The sequence below is a fragment of the Vipera ursinii genome (assembly GCF_947247035.1).
Source record: "Vipera ursinii genome assembly, chromosome: 1".
NCBI lineage: Eukaryota > Metazoa > Chordata > Lepidosauria > Squamata > Viperidae > Vipera > Vipera ursinii.
The window spans coordinates 252,957,471-252,980,024 of NC_139512.1; the positions used below are offsets into that span (position 1 = coordinate 252,957,471).

The window sequence follows — 22,554 nt, forward strand, 5'->3', positions numbered from 1 at the left end:
AGACAGCCCTGAAGAAGCGCTGATCCTGGCGCTTCCGCTGATCCCTGACAGCCCTGCAGCTCCAGCCATCTCTCGCTCAGGCTTGTGTGGTGCTGCCACCGGTTCATCTTATTTCCCTCCCTCGCTACCACTTCTCTAGCATGGCGGTGTACCACCTCCCTGGTGCCAATGTACCACAGGTGGTACCCGTACCCCTGGTTGAAAAGCCCTGGTCCTTTCCTCCCCCCCCCCAAAAAAGGTCAGTTACGTAGTAAAAGCTCTGGCTACAGACATTGTCCCATCTTTTCCTCCACAGTTCGCATAAGTCTAAATTAAAAAAAGGGCTCACTGATTTTAAGAAACCTTTTGACCTTACTTATTTCAGATGAATGTAACAAATACTACCAATACAACAGACCTAAAAGCTCATGTATGTAATCTCATCATCCATAAATTGTACTTCACAAAATATATGTGGAATGCAATATTTGTAAAAAGAATATTTTTTCAGACCATTTTAGAAAATAGGCTAGCCAAATCATAGCCCTTCTCTGTATAGATTGCGGAAGTGAAATGTAATCATCTAAGTATTCTTATTGCTCTGTTTTCATCTGAATGGATAAAAGATTAAATATTGAAATCTCAAAATGCATTGGGAAAGGAGATCTCTGCAACCCAATTCTATCCCTCATCATCTAGACAATTTAAATTGCATCTAATCATTCTTTAATCAGCTACAATAAGAAACAGTTTATGTGCTATTGTGATAGAAAACAATTCCTTTCAGTAATTGGCCAACAGCACTATTGTGAATAATTTCTAAAAATCATTCCTTGGGAATTTTACTGGTGCAACTTCCTTGGCGATTGCAAACCTATTCAGCCTCTCCCAGCCATCTTCTAACTAAAGTTGTAGTGCTTATCAGAAAAACTGGGTCAGTCCATAATATCAGGCTGTCAAATATTTGAGTGATTAAAAACAGGAAAACCTCTGAAAGGTAATTAGCCAACACTGTCATATTGGCCTCAGACAAGAGATGAAAGTAGTGTAGTAAGGTTCGCCTTCCTGTGTCCCTTCATGCCATTCTTGCTTTTATTTCTACGGTACTTAATGATTGCAACATATTATATTTAACCATAGTATATTTAGCCCTGATTTACTGAATAAATTACAGTTGGTTTATTCAAGCAAATCACATTATGACTTGGATGATTCAGGCTTCTGTATGTACAATCCATCTCTTCTGGGCCTGTCCCATCATTGCATCACTGTGCTCTTCACCCATTCTTGAATTGCTACAAAACATGCCAGTGTAAAATCCGCTCTTCCTGTTGTCAATCCCTAGACTACCACTATCTCCCTTTATCCCCTAGGCCACTTGGGAGATATACCGGTAGTTAAAATAGTGTGAAATCAAGACACCAAAAGATAGCAGAACAGAAATAACTCCAGAAAAGAAGGAGGCAGACTCTGCCATTATTATTTAACTACTAGCTGAACCCTGTAAAGTTGAAAAATATAATTGAACATTTGATGGAGGAGGGATAATATGTGAATTTAACAAAAATAGGGAAACTAGCAGATAAGCAAAAAAAAATCAGGATTTCACATTTTCTGGACGTTACAATGAAGTACAACAGGGTGGCTATTTCATTAAAAAGTAAAATGCTCACAATGACCATTTCAGAAAACTGTTAGAATGTGCCCTCTTTTCCATAAAAAAAAGGATGGATGTCGTGCTCCTGCTGGAGAGAAATTGATTTGAAAAATGGCATTTCAACATTCCCAGATGGAAAGTGGTAACAGCAGAGAACAGAAAGGACTGTGGTGGAAATTGGCTAGTGACCAGAGGAGAAGAATCTGCATACTCCCAAAAGGCATTTGTCAAACATGCCCACAGCAATAAAACTAATGTTACTGTACTTCCAAGAAGATGGGTGCCAGATGACATGATACAGATTTTACACATATTGAAGCTTGGTGGAGTAATGTTGGTTTAAAGGGGAAAATGCTACTTAAATATTGTTAGAGAGAGAACACATCTATGGCCAGTGTCTTATTAAGCAGGAAAATTGAGATTGTCAAAGGGCCTCATAGTTACGTACATTGCAGGTAGGACCAAAACCATCCTATATTTCCATCCCCTCTTTCAAAGAGTTGTAGATTCCCCCCTCCCCTCTTGTGCGGAAATACAATAGCTGCCTTACTGAACACATATTTCTTAGGCATTGGATAAATTTCGTCTAGTAATAATCGAATTGTGTTTGACTGCAGATGAATACCTCTGCACCAGTTCTATCTGGAGAGCAATGAGTGGTGTGATTTAAGGTGTATATTTTTGAATTTACATATTTGCCACTCTTTCAAGTTAATTGTTCATGCCATCGTTTTGCAGCACAGAAATGTGAACAGGTTTCCTTATCTATCTTGTTGACCCATCATTATTTGTATATCTATGTCATATATCCTGTTCATCTGTTTGACGATCAGCAATCTAGTCTTTTCAATCCTTTCTAGTGGAAAGCCTTATTGAAGTTATTTTTTTTGGTATTCAGAAGTTCTTTATACTCCTTTCTTTGTCCCATTAGGTGTATGTGTGTGTGTGTGTGCGCAAGGACACATATTCTATTTTTGTTCTTTGTTTTGGTTAACATATAATCTTTCTTCAAGAGGGCACTAGAGGTGTCCCTTGGCTCCAAATTTAACCAGTTGGTTTAATGCTTCCATCACAGTAATGACAAACTATCTCAGTGGAACTAACACCTTGTCCAAGACTTTGAATAAAATCTGTGTTGTATAGCTGGAAAATTCTTGATCCCATCACCTCGCTGCCACTTCCTTTGGAATTGTTCCATTTTTCCCTCAGTTCTTTGGAAGATGCTGTGGGAAACAATGAACAAAACTAATATAAGGTTATTGTAAAAGAATATTTTTTTCACAATTTTGAAAAAGCTGTTGGTTTTTAGTATTCCTCAGATGAGTTCTAATTTTGAAAGACAATCAAATTCTACCTTCAACAGATGAAGAGATCGTAGAACATAGAATAGCGTAGGATAGTGGAAAGCTCATGCAAGTCACTGTTTAGATTTATAGTATATTCCATCCAAGAGCTGAAAGCTGCAAAAATACTGTTTCTCCTTCCTTGGTATAAAAGCTCAATGGGATAGGTTGGAGTGGGACAACACTGCTGGACCAAGTGAAATTCTATGGCCAAAGGTGGACCTGAACTGGGCCTCCCCTCTGTCATTCCAACACCTTAATCACTATACCAAACTGGTGTGTTTATAACATCACTTCTGTTTATTATTTGCATTATTTGGACTATGATACAATCAGTGCTTACTCAGCATAGCTACATTATTTGTTTCCTATGCACATGAAATTTAACCTCCTTCATAACTCCCCTGTTCTATGTCAATAAAGCAGATAGTTCTGAACACACATTATTTTACAAGTAAATTATTAGCAGTCAGTAGGAATTTTGATGACAGAAATGCATAGTATCTGTGCGATTTTGTTGTTAGATAATACCCTGAGTATTACAAGTCTAATGGGAACCTGCAAAAACCTTATCAAGTTTTAAAAAAACTTGAATACTATAGTAATAGTTACACTAAATGTCAATTAAAGTTGGCATGTATATGCAATCCCATGAAAGATAGTATCTGCTGCCAGCTGGATACATGGCATATTTTAACAGACAAAGCTAACTGAATGGTATTTGGACTTTCCCATCTGTGAAATGATCTCCACCAATCCTCGAGTAGTCAGAACAATTTCCTAACATGAAATTTACTGTCTGCTTTACTAATCCCTGTCCTGCCTATAGCCTCTGTTTTACATCCCTTGAATTTCCTCCACAGTAAGAGGTGGGACAAAGCTAACATTTTATACTGTGTGTGTTGAAACTTCCGACAGACAACAGCAATGATGGGCAAAGGAAAAGAAATGGCTTTAGCCTCAATACCAATAAGAATGTCTCAAGGTTGTCTTATGGATGAATAGGGAAGAGACAGAAGTTATATCATGAGGATGCAATAAAAAAAGTTGCCAAGACATATTTCCCCAGTGGATAGGTGTAAGAAAAAGTAGGAAAAATGCCACTGTTGTATCTATGATAGGGGCGTCAAACTCAATTTCACTGAGGGCCGCATCAGCATTGCAGTTGCCCTCAGGGGGCCGGGTGGGTGTGGCCTGGGTAGGCGTGGCCCTACTGGGTGGGCGTGGCTAGAGTGCATATGGCCTACTGGGTGGGCGTGGCCAGCTCTACATCGTTGGCATCAAGGGTGCCTATGGGGGCCTGGGCAGGAGTGGGACAGATCTGAGGGTCTCTGGCAGAAGGAGGGTCTCTGGGCCAGGGCCAAGGCAGTGGCGGCCGTTCTTTCACTGTTTCCAGGATGGCTTTGCGGGCCACATGAAACCACTTCACGGGCCGGATCTGGTCCCAGGGCCTTGTGTTTGACATGTCTGATCTATGATGTATTGTTTAAACTATCCATTCACAGCCAAGTGTGTCCTAGGTGTATTGAAATCTTCCATAGTCCCTGTCTAACATCTGAAATCCAACACATCTGGAGCATTGGTGGAATTCAGCCAGTTCACACCACTTTGGCAGAACCAGTAGCTAATTTTTTGTTGCCAAAGCCCAGAATGGACTTCCGGAAGCGGCATCCACACAGAGAACAGGTTGCTCACATATTTGAATGCCACCACTGATCTGGAGGTATGATATTGGGGCAAGCTACTTTAAGAAGAACATTTTCTAAATGAAACATCCCCTTGGGAAGGGAGTTTAATCTTTAAAAATAATTAAAAAACATTTTATAGTTTTAAGAAAGTCAAGTAAAATTAAAATATTTTAAGAGTCAAGTGAAATCTATTGGCAGATTTATAACTACCTTTCTTCCATTTAAACCTCTGATATTTTTCAAAAATATCTGGAAGCAGAAAAAGTTAAGTATGTTTTAACTAGGTCACGGGTGTCAAACTCGCCACATGACATGACATGTCACGACATATCTTAATTTTTTTTGCATTGCCGAAGTTGGGGTGGGCGCGGCCTCCATATGATGCAACCAGCCACGGGCTGGTAGTTTGACACCCCTGAAGTAGGATAATCTCCAATAGGATCTTCAAAAGATATGTAAACTGCACTGGAGACTTTAGCCCAGTTGGATGTATGTATTCTCAGAGGTAGGAAGTAAACATCTCCAATAAATATCCAAAAACTAGAGTTTGTCTCAATTATTAATCACTAATAATTACATGAGTCTGTGCTCTTGAAAATGAAATCTTAGATTTCTGATTATTTAAAATACATGGTAAAAAGAACACACAATAATATTGTGATCTAGTGTTATTAATGAAATATTCTAATGAAATGTAAGGTCCAGCTTTAGTGGCTGAAAGATTGGAGCTGATGTGATTGCCAAAATAAGGTGTGTTCATGTTTCTGTAGGAGGTGTGATAATGTGTAATATTTTCCCACTAAAAGTAGATAGGTCATAGTTATGCAAAATGTAATTGCCCAGCCAGTTGTGTTTACACGTATTTCATGACCTTATGATGTTCTAAAGTTTTCGTACACAGTTCAATTTTATAGTGATTTGGTACTTGGTAATTAACCACTCCAGCCCAGGCATTCTGAGTGTAATTGTTCAAGAAAAATATGCAGAGGAATAGGTGGAATATCATATTTCTGTAAGAAAGCCTTCCCTCCCTGGGGCCTTCTGTATGTTAAGATTTTACTGCCAACATAGTCTTAGCAGAAAAGTTTGCCTGGCTCCACATTTGCATAGTCACACCATTCACTAGTAATTTTGAAATTCTATACCAGTACTTGTTATAGGAGCAATAAATCAAGATATCTCACTAAACGGTGGAAATTGAAAATACACGTTTAAACTTTATCTACCAATTAACAAAGACCGTGTTGCAATTTCGTAGTTAAAAGTAGCCTAGTCCTTTCGATTGGCTACATCTATGGCTTACACATCTTACAAATGGCTCAATAGAATATTCAGCAGCGGAAAGATCTAAGATTTACCAATTTCAAAAAGAAAAGGCACTTACGTTTTCCCAACCCACCCATGCTTCGTATAAAACGAGACAACTGCAAAATTTTGCTCGCTATTCTAACATTGGACAGAGCGATCAACACGTACCGCAGGCTCTACGTATTGTAAAAGTCTCTGCTCAAGTCAGGGAAATAGAGGGGGGGAAAAGCGAAATACAATGCCGAAGAACCGTAGAGGCGCATCATTTTTTTTTTTTAATTTTTTTTTTTACTGCAATCGAGAAAATTGATTTTCGGAATGTATTTTTAAACGCGTTCCTCTTTATGCCCAGGTTTCTGGTTGCAACAGCGTACGCGGCTAGTTCAGTATTAAAAGTGGATTTGCTGGCGGGAGAAGAATTAAAAGATGCGCCGAGAAGGAAGGCAAGTCTGCTAACCGACCCTCAAGCTAACCGGGCGGTGTGTAGTAACTAGAGCTCTCGCCTCTTCGCCCGCCTCCTTTGTGGGCGGGGATCGGCTGCGACCGGGTTAGGTTGCGTCTCCCTGCGTGTGTCTATAACTTTGTGTTGCCGCTCCTGGATGTTAGGAGAAGGAATGTGGAAGTCGGCGGAGGGGAGGGCGACAGGTTGCTCGAGGGAACGGCAGCGGCTCCGGCGTTTCTCTCCCGCCGCTGCCTCGCCGCTTGCTTTTCTCCCCGGGGAAGGAGCCTTTCTCCCCTCGGTGGGATTTTTCCTCATTTGAATGCCGCTTCTGCTCCTTAAAGGGGAACGGCTCGGGAACGGCTCCAAAATCAAGAATCCCGCAGTAGCGGGAGCGGCGGTAGACTCGGCGCCTCGTTTTCCTCCCGCGCGTTTGGAGCTGGGGTTTCTGCCGCCCCATCGGGTCCCGGTTTAAAGCTTTCGCCTCGGAGACCGACCGGCGCTTCTGCCTTGCTCTTTTTTTTCGGTCGCCCGCTTGACCTCTCGCCCTGCCTTTTTGCCGACGCTTTTTTAAAATGACTTGAGTGGAGGGGGAGGGGGGGGAAAACTGTCAAGATGGCAGCGGCGGCGGCGGCAGCAGGAGCTAGGAGGTTATGAATGTGGCGGTGCCGATGCCGGAACAAAACCTCGGGAGGCTGCGGAGGACTTGGGTTTCCGGACCTGTTGTTGGAAGATCGGCGATTTGACTTGTTTGAATTCTCCGCCTCACTTTCTTTTACGCCGAGGAAGAGCGATTTCAAAGAAAGGCGAAGGGAGGGCAGGCGTTTTAAGTTTCCTCTCCTAGTTAAAAAAAAAAAAAAGACTGGCTCCCTTCCCTACCGCCCTGCACCGCTTTCGGATTTCTTTTTTTTCTTTTTTCTTTCTTTTTTTTCGGAGGAGAAAGAGGGATCGCAAACGGGGCAAAGCCGCGATCGGATGGGTGTTAAAAGGCTTCGCTGCTCTCCGTGACACAGGCGTTGGGAAGTCGCGGACGGAAAGGCTCGCAAAGACCGAAGGCGTCCACCAAACCAGCAACCGAGAGCCTGGCGAACATCTCTTTTTTTAAAAAAATTAAAAATAATAATAATAACTATGATGCGGGGGGTCGTGTGAATGGGGTCTCTTTAATAGCTACCGAGCGATGCTATTGGAGGACTCCGGCGCGTAGCGAAAGATAAACAAACGCGCGGGCGCAGAGCCGCGAGTCGCTTCCAGCCAGCCTCGCCGTCTTTGGCAATGCTTCCCAAATCGGTCAGCCTCCAAAGGCAGCGAAAAGAGAGCTGACCGGGAACCGGAGATCTCCCGGATCGTTTGCCGATCGCCTTCGAACTTTTCCTTTCTCCGGCGGGGGAGACGAGAGGTGGCGGGCAGGAAGGAGGCGGCCGGACCTTTCATGGCGAGCGGCGTGCTTGCTCGAGCTCGCTAATCTCTTGCCCAGGAGCCGGGCGAGGAGAGGAGAGGGGAACCGGAGCGCGGCGGATCGGGTTCCCCGTCTGACAGCGGGAAGGACAGAAGGGTCGCCTCCAAAGCGGGGAGGGGGGGGGAGAGGCCAAGATGGCCGAGGTGTCTCCCCCCGCGCCCTTGTCCCCTCTGGACGTGGAGCTGGACCCGGAGTTCGAGCCCCAGAGCCGTCCTCGCTCCTGTACGTGGCCCCTGCAAAGGCCCGAGCTCCAAACCAGCCCGGCCAAGCCTTCGGGAGACGCGGCCGCCGCCGACGTCGCCTCCATGATTCCCGAGGAGGACGACGACGCCGACGACGAGGAGCAAGGCTGCACCTCGTCCGCCGCCCTCCCCGTCCCCGGCGGCGCCGGCGAGGCTCTCGCTTCGGAGGACACGGTCCGCCTGCTGGTTCCCTTCTCCGGATTGCCCGGTGAAGGCTCCGGCGCGGCCACCTCTGCCTTGAGCGGCGGGCAGCAGCCTCAGCCGGCGGCGGCGGCGGGCACGGCGGCCGCCCCGCGAAAATGTTCGTCCCGGAGAAACGCCTGGGGGAACTTATCGTACGCGGACCTGATCACCCGCGCCATTCAGAGCTCGCCGGAGAAGCGCCTCACCCTGTCCCAAATCTACGAGTGGATGGTGCGCTGCGTGCCCTACTTCAAGGATAAGGGCGACAGCAACAGCTCGGCAGGCTGGAAGGTAAGCGGGGATTGCGGGGAAAAAAAACACAACTTGGTGTGTGTGTGTGTTTTCCGAAGGGAATGGACGCGTGGATCGTCCGGCCACGGGTGGACTCTTGCCAGCCGGTTCCTAATTGGTGCTGGGATGAATGGAAGACCCGCTTTCCCGTGGTGGACTACATGCGGCATCTGCCGATGTCCTCCTCCTCCTCCCAGGTTCTGGGTGCAGCCTCAGAATTACATTCAGTCACCGATTTTCCAAAGGGCGGGAAAAAATACCCACAGTCTTTTTTTTTTAAACTATGATTTTCAAGGATAATAAAGTGGTTCAACGAGTCTTGTTAAGAATATCCCATTTTAGTCCATTCAACTGACCGGCTAAGATTGGTTGAACTGGTATAATAAGTAAAGATGAGTCGTAATTATCACTCGGACCGCTTTTTGACACAATTTGGCCGAGAAAGCTTTTTTAAAAAGTGGATGTTTCTATAACAAGAGGCACTGTCTTCCTCCTGTGTGCACAACAAATACACTAAGACTGTTTCTATTATTAGTTCGCGCTGCTTATCAAATGTGAGTTCAAAAAGTGCTTATTACTGAATGAAAGATGCGTGATGATCAGACTGCTCCCTGTGGCACTTTGTTCATGCCGTGCCAAAGGATTTAGTTCAGGCTTATGCCACGCAGCCACTGCAGGACCAGTTAAGATATCACAGGGTGCACAACTGCTCTATTATCAGCCCAGAAAGAAGATCAGGTCCTTCCCAGGAAGTGGGTTGCCTTGGGTCCTCTGTGGATATTTCCAGAGGGGTACCTTCTTAACAATGCCTAAAAATATAGGTTTGCTCCTAATTTCTAGGGATGACATCAGATTCATCTTATTCTGCCTAGTACATTTTCTCAGACAGAGATTGAGTATTAGTGACATTGGTAAACACAAAACACCGTGTAGTTGGAGGTCTGGTGAAAAGAATAATTCTGTGATGTAATTCCCTCTTCTCCATTGCTACGTGCTCCCTAGTCTCAGCTGCTGTTTCCTGGTCTTAGCTGAGCTGAATATAATCTGCGACTGTCAGTAGTGATCAGGTAGCTTCTAACTTACATCAACAATGAGCGTGTTAGGTAGTTTTGATGAAATTTCAAAGATTGCTCCCAGTGTTGCTTTGCATTAAAAAAAAAGAGGGATAGGGATATACTATAATATCTGTCAGGTTTAGATGGTAGCGAGTGCATGCATGTACATTTTGGGAGTTATTATTTGGCTACACAGGGAATTTATTTTCCCCCCCAATTTTAATTGCTATATGAGGACAGCCTTTCCTTTGACATTATATGCACACTGAGGTTCTGAAGTTATTCACACCTGAAATGTTTTCTTGTTGTTCTTCTTAAAAGGACTTTTAGTTGATGATGTTTTCTCTGACATTCTTACAACATTAAGAGGTCCTGTGTATTTCTAGCTTATAAAAGAGATGATTGAGTGGGTTATGATAGTAGTGTCCAGTATCTGAGAGATTCTAATGTAGGAGTGGGTTTTATTGTTCTGTTGCTCGAGGTGCAAAATTAGAACAGGTATGTTAAAACTACAGGTAGTCCTCGACTTACAACAGTTTGTTTAGGTGTCACTTAGGGCTATTTTTCAGTTATGACCTTTGCAGCATCCCCCTAAACATGTGTTCAAAATGCAGATGCTTGGCAACTGGTTCATACTGTTGACCGTTGCAGTATCCCAAGGTCATGTGACCACCTTTTGCGAGCTTCCGACAAGCAAAGTCAATGGGGAAGCCGGATTCACTTAGCAACCAGGTTACTAATTTATCAACTGCAGTGCTTCACTTAACAACTGAGGCAAGAAAGGTCGTAAAATGGGGCAAAACTCACTTAACAATTGTCTCACTTAGCAACATAAATTTTGGACTCAATTGTGGTTGTAAGTCGAGGACTACCTGTACAAAGGAGTTGGTTTATTCTAGACATCAGGAGGATATTTGTAACTGTACGAGCAATCAGCCAGTAGAATAGGCTGTCATCTGAAGTGGTGAATTCTCCCTTTCTGGGATCTTCAAGATTGGCTAGATCAGGGGTGTCAAACTGCCGGCCCATGGGCTGGACGTGTCACCAGGAAACCGCACCCACCCCATTGCCAGCAATGGGAAAAAAGCTCCGATATGTCATGCGACGTCATGTGATGTTGCAAGTTTGACATGTCTGGGCTAGATGGTCATGTTCAGAGATGCTCTAGTGCAGCGGATCCCAACCTTTTCTATACTCCGCACCCCTAGAACGCTTCTGATATATTCTCGCACCACTTACAAAAGTTTGAAATAACGGCAGTGATTTATGCACATACACCTATAATTTTGAAAACCCAAGTTTTCGCACTCCTTGGAATATTGTCTCGCACCCCTGGTTGGGAAGCCCTGCTCTAGTGGATCCTGCTCTGAAGCAGAGGTTTGATTGGATGACTTCCAAGATCTATTACATTTTGATACTATGACTATAGAGTGCTGTATCAGCTGCTTATTTTAGAATTTAATTTCACTGTTGGGTAAAAAACAAAACATACGAAATCTAAACAGAGACTTTTTTTAAAAAAAAAGTGATAATACAGCCACAAGTGTTGCAAAAGTGTAATAGTAATTAATTTAAACATCTGGGAGCAAAGTATTTTGCTTGGTTATTACAGGGAAATGTTGGTAGCTATTTAAGAGTGAGAGAGATTCTCTCTTATATTGTCATATTATACATTAGATATTTTTATTTTATATATTTGTATCCCACCTTTATTATTTTTACAAATAACTCAAGGCGGCAAACATACTCCACGCACTTCCTCTTCCTGTTTTCCCCACAGCAACAACCCTGTAAAGTGGATTGACTGAGAGAGAATGACTGGCCCAAAGTCACCCAGCTGGCTTTCATGGCTAAGGCCAGAAACTCATGGTCTCTTTCTTTCTAGCCTGGTGCCTTAACCACTAGACCACACTGCATCCATATCCTTGTATAAACTATACATTTGTTTCTATCAGAGAAGTGAATTTTCTTAAAAAAGAAATTGAATAACTGTAAGAAAGTTGAACTTGCAACATAATTCTAACAAATAGTTGGTACACACATATCTTTTTCTAGTAACATTTTACTGGTGAAATGGTATTGGGAATGGAACTTTGGCATGGTTTTATTATTTTAAATCCATGTACTGCTCTTGCAAAGCATGCTGTTTTACATATGTTGCATGCAGGTAGCTGTTTGTGCCAAAGCTAATTTAATTTCACTCAGTCCGAAATGGCATTGAATAGGATTCTGATTTGGTTCCTTTTGCTTTGGAAACAAATTGGTTTTGGTGAAGGCATTAAGAGACATGATAGACTATATGTTCCATTGAATTACATAGGAGTAGCTTCATAATGCATAGGCCAGGCTATAGTTGAAGAGTGTGCGTATGTGTATTTGCTGTTTGAGCATATCCTTCACATGAACTACTAGATTCCTATCACCATTTGGATTTTCTTTTAGAAAAAAATTGTTTTAGACACAGCAACGCACAGTCTGTCTCTTGCCCGCCATTTCTCTTTTTGAAACATCCATGGCCTTTTTCAAGTTCAAATGTTTGGTTTAAGTACTGTAGTTAAAATGCTGCTGGTTTCAAGAAGAAACCTAGGATTTTTAAGTGCCTTACTTTCTGTGCCATTCCTGTGCTCAAGATTACAACTTTTCAAAACTCATTTTTTCTAAAGTAGATGGTGAAATAGCTCACTGTCTTTTCAAGTGTTTATGTATTATGGCATTTGCCCTTTAAGGCAGGGGTTCCCAACCCCCGGTCCGTGGACAGGCACTGGTCCATGGCATGCCAGAAACTGGTCCATGCAAACAAGTGAAGCCCCATCTGTAGGATGCAGGCAGCACGCAAAACCATGCACCCTCCAGTCTGCGAAAAAAATACTCTCCATGGAACCGGTCCCTGGTGCCCAAAAGGTTGGGGAACTCTGCGTGAAGGCATGTCTGTATGTGTGGTTTTGTGTTAAAACAAATCTTAAACGTGCTCATGTAATACATCCCTCTCCTTCCACAGCTCATATCCCACTCTTACATCAGTCCAATCATTCCGAGTCATATATGTGATGGAAAGAAAGAAACACCAACATAGGGCTCGACTGGGGGATTTCCAGTTCTAGAGATACTGCTGAACAGTAATATTCAGTATTTTTTCCCTTTGAATGTAATTGCTAGGACTGCAAACTTCACAGATATTTCTTTAGCTCTACACCCTTGACAAAGAGGAACAATATTGTGGGGTAGCAAGAATTCTGATGAGATTTATGTTCAAATCTCACATAGTTAAAAAAAAAACTTGCTGTGTGACCTTTTCTTCCTTTTTTTTTTGTCTGACCTCACAGCTTTGTTGTGAAGTTGAACTGCATAGAGCAGGCATGTCAAACTGCCGGCCTGCAGGCCAGATGCATCACGACGAAACCGCGCCCTCCCCATTGCCGGCAATGGGGAAAAAGTCGCTTATACGTTACGAGTTTGACATGCCTGGCGTAGAGTAACAGAAGTGTGCTTCAAGGTGCTTGTGGCCCAATCCACTTCACACCACTCAGCCGTTTTTTTCATGGATTGTAAACAATGTAATTCCACTTTTCGAAGAAGTATAGAATAAAATCATAATGCAGTAATACGGTGCATTCATAAAGTATTCAGACCCCCTTCACTTTTGTTATGCTGCAGTCTGATTCTACAGTTTTTGAAATTCATTTTTTTCTCATTAAGCTACACTCAATACCTTATAATGACAAAGTAAAAACAGAATTTTAAAATGTCTGTAAATTTACTAAAAAGAAAAAACTGAAATATCGCATTGGCATAAGTATTCAGACCCTTCACTCAGTACTTTCCTGAAGCACCTTTGGAGGCAATTACAGCTTCTAGTCTTTTGGGGTATAACATGACAAGCTTTGCACACCTGGATTGGGAGATTTTCTGCCATTCTTCTCTGCAAATCCTCTCAAGCTCGGTCAGGTTGGATGGTGACTGTTGGTGGACAGACATTTTCAGGTCCCTCCAGAGATGTTCAGTAGGGTTGAAGTCAGAGCTCTGGCTGGGCCACTCTAGGACATTCAAGGACTTGTCCCTAGGCCATTCCTGTGTTGTCTTGTGTGTCTGCTTAGGATCAGTGTCAGGTTGGAAAGTGAACCTTTGGCACAGTTTGAGGTCCTTAGTGCTGTGGAACAGGTTTTCATTGAGGATATCCCTGTACTTTGCTCCATTCAGCTTTCCATCAACTGTGACCAGTCTCCCAGTTCTTGCTGCTGAAAAAAAAACCCAGAGCATGATGCTGCCACCACTATGCTTCACTGTTGGGATGATATTGAGCAGTGCCTCATCCAGACATAATGTTTAGAATTGAGGCCAGACAGTTCAATCTTGGTTTCATCAGACCAGAGAATCTTGTTCCTCACAGTCTGAGAGTCCTTCAGGTGCTTTTTTGCAAGTGGGCTTTTGCATGTTTTGCACTGAGGAGAAGCTTCCGTCTAACCACTCTTCCATAAAGCCAGATTGGTGGAGGGCTGCAGTGATGGTTGTCCTTCTGGAACTCTGTCCTATCTTCAAACAGGAGTTCTGGAGCTCAGTCAGAATGACCATTGGGTTCTTGGTCTTCTCTCTTACTAAGGCCCTTCTCCCCTGATTGCTCAGTTTGACTGGGTGACCAGTTCTTGGAAGGGTCCTGGTTGTGCCAAACTTCTTCCATTTGAGAATTATGGAGGCCACTATGCTCTTAGGAACCTTCAGTGCAGCAGAAATTTTATTGTAGCTTTCCCCAGATCTGTGCCTTGAAATAATCCTGTCTGTGAGCTCTGAAGGCAGTTCCTTTGACCTCATGGCTTTTGCTCTGCTACAGTATGCATTGTCAGCTGTGAGGTCTTCTATAGAGAGGTGTGTACCTTTCTGAATCATGTCCAATCAATTTAATTTATCACAGGTTGACTCCAATCAATGTGTAGAAATATGTCAGCAACATCAAGAGAAATTTAGCACCTGAGCTAAATTTCAAGTGTTGTTGTAAAGGGTCTGAATATTTATGCCAATGTGATTATTTCAGTTTTTTCTTTTTAATAAATTTATAGACATTTCTAAAATTCTGTTTTCACTTTGTCATTATGGGGTACTGAGTATAGTTTAATGAAAAAAAAATGAATTTCAGCAACTGTAGCAACTAGCAGGCTGCAGCATAATTAAATTGACAAAAGTGAAGGGGGTCTGAATACTTTCTGAACGCACTGTAAATGCTCTGTACTCCTCTGTTTAACTATCCTCTTTTTCTTATCTAGGCACTGCCTTATTTGTTATAATAAAGATAAAAGTTGCAGTTCATTTGAGGCTTCTTGCACAGAACTTGCTGCATGGACATTGTACTATAATATGTCTCAAGTATGAAAGCCAAATATATCATCTTTGCCATTGGTCTTAGTCAAAATCTATCAGGGGCCATAACATTTGAGAAATCAGTAAATCGATCTTATTTCTTGCCTTGATATGCCTTAAAGATATTGTATTCTATGATGAAATGGTCTGAGTTTTTCCATAACGTTCATTTTTAAAAAAAATCAAGGACTTTGTTTTGATTTGTGTTTTACATATTCACTTTTGTGACATTTGAGGATACATTATTTTAAAAAGAGTTGGCATGTAATATGCTGTAATATAAATTTTACTGCAATATTAGGTAAAGAATGTCATTATTCAATTACAATTTTACTGGCCCAGTAGAGATCCTTTGTTCCAAAAAAAGGAATTAGCCAAATATTGGGACACCTGTAGCACCTACTACAAAAAGTGCAATGAAACGATATGTTAATTGCGTAGGTTGTGTGTGTTCACTTTATGGGACAAAAGAAGATTTTAGATTACACAGTGGAAACAAGCAATTCGGAAGTTTGTTAGAGATCATATTTCAGTTACTAACCTATATAAGTCTCAATTTTTCAGTTGGGCACCCAAAAGAAATTCAAGTGCAAATGAAAAATTTCTATAGTTCCCAAAGTGTGCATAATTTCTATAGTCTTATGCATAATTTGCTGTATCATTTTGATTCAGTGGGAACATGTTTTAAAAAATGAAAGAACAAAAGTTTTAAAACTTTGGAAAGCTGTATCAGAAAATATATTTCTCTGTTTTTGTATCTTTATGCTCATTACCATGTAGAAGGGTGGTTTATGCAGGTAAGAAGAATCATAAATGCAAGCCAAAAATCCTCTTAGAGTTTAAATCCAGGTTGGGAGAAATGCTTTTCTAATTGGTATTATTCTAAAAATGTTAGTTGTGGAGTAGTAGGTTGGAGCCTTATTTGTAGTAATAAACCTAGCCTTATATTTGTTGGTTAAAAATTCTGGGAATTAATCCCAATACATCCAGAGAACACTAGGTTGAGGCTTCAAAATACTAACATTAATTAAATAATTTCATAGAACTGAACAATATCAGTCAATTTAAAGTTTTAAAGTGATATTGATTTCATCAAGGAGTGTTCAAACTAATTAAAATGTCTCGAAGTCCAATCTTTAAACTCACGTTAGTTCTGAAATTTCTCAGTGACTTCACATACACTCATACTGGAAGATGAAATCAAGTGATAAATGTAAAGAACAACTCTTCCTTCTTTCACCGTGTTCCAAACTGAATTTAATCCATTTTGCAAAACCAACATTTTCTAAGCAATATAAATGAATGTGAACTCCTTTTGGCTAAAGTCAAGGTAAAAACTAATTTGAATTGTATTCAGCTCCTGATAATGTTAATGACTTGTCCATGTGCTTTTTTTCTTGGCAACAACAATAAAAATTTACCATTCTTTTTCAATTTTCTAGTTTGCTGCAACTCTATAATTATATCTCCATCCAAATACTAACCTGTTCAACTCTACTTAGTTCCTTTTAAGATCAGCCAAAGCTAGTTAGATCTTGCATCTGTCTAGTATTTTTCCGTTGTTTTGGGGAGAAACAAATGCCCATGTTTATAAACTTTATCTTCATGGCTGGTCAATCAAAATAATATTTAAAGCAACTTGCTAGATTCAGATGTAGGTGTTAGCAGTAAGCCAGCAGAAACGGCCTTGATTTTTCTACTACCGACAACAAAGCCTTTTAACACACACACAAACATACACAGTTAGTCACATATCCCACATACCCCATATAGAATGATGCAAATGGAATAGGTTTGTGTTTTAGGATAAAGGAAAATTCTCAGAAATTGAGCTGCAGTAGCTCCTAGCAGTCCATGTTAATCTGTTGACTTCTGTTTTAATACATAGGAAATAATTACCATAAATAGTAACATTGAACCGATACATCTGGTGGGCTATTTTGAAAGGGGTCTGCATTTGAGTTTTGTATTTTGAAAAGATAATCATTCATTTAGAATTATTTTACTTGCAAGTGTCTGTAGTTTCTGTCCATTCTAGGTTGGCTTTATTAAAAAGTAAAGCATTATATTTTCTAATGTGTATAAAGCTCTTCAATGAGGAAGCTATTGCAATATAGAATAATTGCTGATAATCTTTATTTAGAATGTGTGAGTAACCCGTTTCAGTTAGTATTTAATTGAAGGTGAATTAACTTAGGATTATCATTGTTACTACATAGCATATACTATTCTGGAAAGGCATTTGTAATCACAAGGAAAAAAAATGGTTCTTAATAGTTTGCTGTATTGATTGCCTCCTAAAATTAATTTCCATCCATCTACTAAATGGCTGTATGACTAGCCTTATCTAGGCTTGAAAGGTAAGGTTAGTTAGTATTGGGTGGGATACCTCTAGGAAATCCTATTATTGTGAGATTTAGCAAAAAATCACACAAGAAGGTAATGGTAAACACTTGTGATTGCTGAGCAGACAGTAAAAACAGGAGTGTTTGCTTAAAGGCATTAGGGCAGGGGTGTCAAACTGAATTTCATTGAGGACCGCATCAGCATTGCGGTTGCCCTCTTGGGGCCAGGCGGGCATGGCCAGGGTGGGCGTGGCCTACTGGGTGGGCGTGGCCAGCTCTATATCGTTCACATCAAGGGTGCCTATGGGGGCCTGGGCAGGAGTGGGACAGATCTGGGGGTCTCTGGCAGAAGGAGGGTCTCTGGGCCAGGGCCAAGGCAGTAGGGACCGTTCCCTCACTGTTTCCAGGATGGCTTCGCGGGCCACATGAAACCACTTCGTGGGCCAGATCCGGCCCCCGGGCCTTGTGTTTGAGATGTCTGCATTAGGGTCAAGCTTAAATCCAAGGAAGTCTTGTTACTCTGGTTAGCCTCGGTTTCTTTGTGTACATATGTTTTTTTCTTCTTTTTATCTGTAAGCTATTTAAAATTGTCAGCGAATTGGATGGCTTCAAAATTGGATGCATAGGTAGATAAAGGTATGAGGAGATGTGTGTAGGCTGCTGTCATTTGTACTTCTCTAGCTATTCTGCAGTCAAGTAATGAATAAAAGAAATATAAGTGAATAGTGCAAAAAACCCAAATGAAAATAATTGAAGGTAGGAGTTGGAATCTACATTTTATGCGTAAACGTAATGCATGAGCATTAATGCCTGGCGTAGATTTTTTTTCATACTTCAGAATACATGGATGTTTTACTTGAAGTATGTGAATTGCGAAAGAGCACCTTTAGAATTGGATGAGCTGGTTCAATACAGGAACTTGTATGACGCTTTATTAACCCACTCATTGTTTTCTTAGTGAGTAATCTAACCCATTGTTATCCCTATAATACTATATATCCTATGCATCAGGCATTCCTAATTGATGCCATCTTACATAACTGATAGACCTGTAGTAGCTAACTGTTGCCCGGCAAATAGTTATTTAGAATAAGGGATTTAATGCTAATTTGTTACTGCAGACTTTTCAAATGTGGCATCGTGCTCTAAGTAAAAATTCCAAAATATTATTATTATTTATGCTAATTGCCTACCCTTCATGTCATTTTAGGTCTGGAGTACTTCTCTGATACCATGCTTGAAAGGTTCTTAAGCTGAATGTTTTGTGAGTTAACACCCCACCTCCTTCTTAGTCAGAAGCAGGGAAGGGAAGGGAAAAACTCATATCGGGTAGAAGCTTGTCTATTTCAAATAGAGTTATCATGGTGTAAAATATTTTCCCCATATTCTTTGCAACTTGTAGGTCATTTGTGATGGGATCTTCATTAGATATCCTGACTCTGAATGAAGTTGTGGTTACAGGGATGTAATATTGATATTGTTGGAACCATTATTCTATCAATGATTCAAGATCAATCAAGGGCTGTGGATGCTTTGACTTCAGTTTAGAAGAAGCACTTTTGACCTCACAGGAGCACAACACAATGGGCTATTCAGTTTCCAGGTTCTGCATAAACCTTGAAAAACAGTGCTATTACTTTAACGAGTTATCGTAACTTTAATGAAGAGAGGAGCGGTGCTTGAGTGTGGTCCAAAGCACTTCTGATTATTTCAAAGCATGATAGATCTGTTGCTTATATTCTTTATTTACACTGAATAAATTTAGTTGGCATGTGGACATAATTAAAATAGGTGCAGCATATTAACTTTTGCTTAATGTGCATTAGAAGCATGTTGGCGCTTACCTAATTGGCGTGTTGGCTTTGTAATAAGGGAGCAGGGATTATTCATGGTAGGCTGTAAGACATTACTTCTCTTGTAAATGTCCAGTTTATTCACCAAGAAGCCAATCCTCCTATGCCCTGTAGAACTTTAGATCAGGGGTCCTCAACCTTGGCAACTTTTAAGACTTGTGGACTTCAACTCCCAGAATTCCTCGGCCAGCTTTGGGAGTTGAAGTCCACAAGTCTTAAAGTTGCCAAGGTTGAGGACCCCTGCTTTAGATAACTAATATTGCTTAATGGCTAGGCTATGCGCAGCAGAGTTACCCAGTAAATCTCTCCAAATCTGTCCTGCCATCTACATTCTACTAAACATATGTGCAAGCTATTTTAACACTCACCTACAGATTTCCAAATCTCCCACAGTGATTTATTTATATGACTCAGTATCTGCACACTCCTCTGAATAGCTGATGAGGATAAAAAGAGAATGTTCCTTCTTTCCTAAAAACTGTATATGCTGGTCACGTTTTCCTTTTTGTTAATTTCATGTGGTTGGCTTGTTGTTGAACTTATTTGCACACTTTTTTTTATTTTCAGTGCTATTTTATTCATTGTGGTTTCTCTGATACCATTATTCAGAGTGAGTTTTTGTAATGAGGAGAACAATATTCTCCTTAGAATATTTTACAAATTATTAAAATTAAAGCAATTGCCCAGGATCACTCTTGCCTAGAAATGAAAACAAAGAGATAAACTAAAAGACAGATAAGAGAGCTTATTCTGCTTGAAGAAGAACTCAGGAGTAGCAATAAAGATGGCAATTTTTTCACAGACAAATTCAGGTTACTAGATCGAAGAAACATCGTCACCTGCTGTCTCGTTATTATTGGAATGTATGTATACTGCTTGCCCCAGACAAAATCAGAGTAAGAGTGAGATGCTTAAAACTTTTCCAGAACCATTTGGTTTTTGTCTAAATTGCTCTTTAATAGACATCACCTGGGTAACAGTGCCATCTCTCCTTTGATGAAGTGCTGTATTTGCTGCATGAACAGGACTCTCTATATGTAATTAGCTGCATGAGAAAAATAATTCATTGTTTCAGGACTTAGAAGCAAATTACTTGCTATGTATTTCATTTTTGCATCATAAACTTAACTATTCTACACCAGATACTATTTATCTTTATTGTGAGATATAAAACTTAACTGCTGATAATTCTTTTTTTAAAATAAAACTTCATTTGTTTTAAAGGATATCATGCAAGAGTGTCTTGTGTTTCAGCTATGATTTTATTCGCTGCAATGAGTAGCATGGGTGGCGTTGGGTGTTCCTCTGTGTATCAGAAAAGAATATAGATGCTAAGCACAAGGGGAATCCAGAAAAAACATTTTGCAGTACAAACACAAACATGTAATTATTTATCCTCTAATGCAGGGCTTTTCAACCTTTTCACCCATTGTACCACTTTTAGGATAAGGCAATATCCGAATACCATCAGTCACCCAACAAGGTGTCAAAAACTTGACCAAAAAAAGGAAAAAAAATGATAAAGTACAAGTAGTCCTCAACTTACAACAATTCACTTAGTGACTGTTCGAAGTTACAATGGCACTGAAAAGTGAATTATGACCATTTTTCACACACATGACTGTTGCAGCATCCCTAGGGTCATGTGATTTACATTCAGATGCTTGGCAACTGATTCATACTTATAACATTCAGTGTCCCAGGGTCATGTGATCAATGACCAGGTCATCACTCAGATTGTGGGGTGCCTGTGGGGTGGGATCCGTGGGTCTCTGGTGGAGGGAAGTGGGACTGGGATGGGTGCCTTCCCTCTCTCCCATTGTCCCTTCCTTCTTTCTTTCCTTCTCTCCCTCTTTGTTCCTTCCTTCCTTCCTTCCTTCCTTCCTTCCTTCCTTCCTTCCTTCCTTCCTTCCCTCCCTCCCTCCCTCCCTCCCTCCCTCCCTCCCTCCCATTGTCCTGTGCTACACCGCCCAGATCCCAGCCTGTTTTTGGCAGGTGGCGCATTCTCATCCACACAGAGCGGGCGGGCAAAGTAGAACCACTGACATCACGGCCCTGCCTGTGCACGCACAAAGGCAGAAGAGAGCGCATGCGCCTCAGCTTCTGCGCACGCGCACAGGAAGGGTGGGGATGTCACTGGTTTACCTCCTGTTTTCAGGCACGTGCATTACGAACTGGCTACTTCTCCCAGTCATTTTTTATTTTATTTTTTTATTTATTTTAGTTCCATTTATATCCCGCCCTTCTCCGAAGACTCAGGGCGGCTTACAAGCTTTTTCCCCCCTACCGGAGCCCAGCGTTTGAACCAGGTTCCCCAAGCCTCTCTGTGTACATCGTTCTTCCCATAGCTTTCCCATAGCACTCTCAAGAGATACCCATTTCTGGCCGCATTGCTACCATTCTTAAGTTACATTTGCACCCGCCCGAAGGAAGATTGACGCTTTTCTCCCTCCTCCAAAGGAAAAAAACCCGCATCGCCACCAAGTCACACTTCCTTCGGGCCAAGTAATCTCTGGACCCAACTTTGAGACTGTTTTAGCCTGAAGCAGAGAGTCAGAGAGCTGCGTCACTCTCACCATTTGGATTCTACTTTTATGTCCTGGGAGCAGCTTGCCTTTCAAACCTCCGATATATAACAGAAGGGGAAACCCGCTGCAAAGGCGCGTCTCGCAGATTCTTTCCCAAGCGACGCCTGCGCTCCACTGCTGCAGAAAAAGAAGCGCTGTGTTTCCCACCAGTGCAGGCAGCCCGGGTCCTGTGAGAGGACGAGTGGGAACGAAGCAGCCCTCGGGTCTGTGCTGCGGAAAAGCCGCAAGCGCCGGTGTCGCCTGGGCTTCTGCCCAGCTCACGTGTTTGAGGAAAAGAGGCTGCTTGCTAAATGAGCTGGGCAGCAGCCCGGGATCAGCATTTCTGAGCGTGATTTCTAAGCGCGACGCGGCATACCACCAGCCAGGTGCTTGCGTACCACTAGTGGTATGCGTACCACCGGTTGAAAAGCCCTGCTCTAATGAGGATTTGCCTTTAGGTGAATAATGGAGAATCCTTCCAAATGTGTTTGCTCTTCAGTAGATATGAAACATATTATATAGCATTGTAAGTATACATGTATGTTTGGGTGTGTAGATAATAACCTGTGTAAATCTGCTTGCAAAGTATGTATCATGTATAAGATAACTGAAGCTCCATCCTATCTATCTATCTATCTATCTATCTATCTATCTATCTATCTATCTATTTATATTTTCTCGTTTATTCTGTGTAAAAAACAGAACATTAAAAAGTTAAAATCACAGATTAAAATGAAATTGGTCCTACTTAACCAACTGATTTGTTTAGTAAGAAAGTTACAGTGGTATTTAATAA

General features: G+C 41.6%; 1 protein-coding gene across 1 annotated transcript in view; it reads left to right on the forward strand.

Moving 5' to 3' along the window:
- Window positions 1–6,536: 6,536 nt before the first annotated feature.
- Window positions 6,537–22,554, forward strand: part of FOXO3 (forkhead box O3) — a 169,359-nt gene continuing 153,341 nt past the window's right edge. The window contains exon 1 of the mRNA XM_083349362.1: window positions 6,537–8,589. Within this exon, the coding sequence (XP_083205488.1) occupies window positions 8,008–8,589 (582 nt within the window). The 5' untranslated portion in view covers window positions 6,537–8,007. The remainder of the gene's footprint in view (window positions 8,590–22,554) is intronic.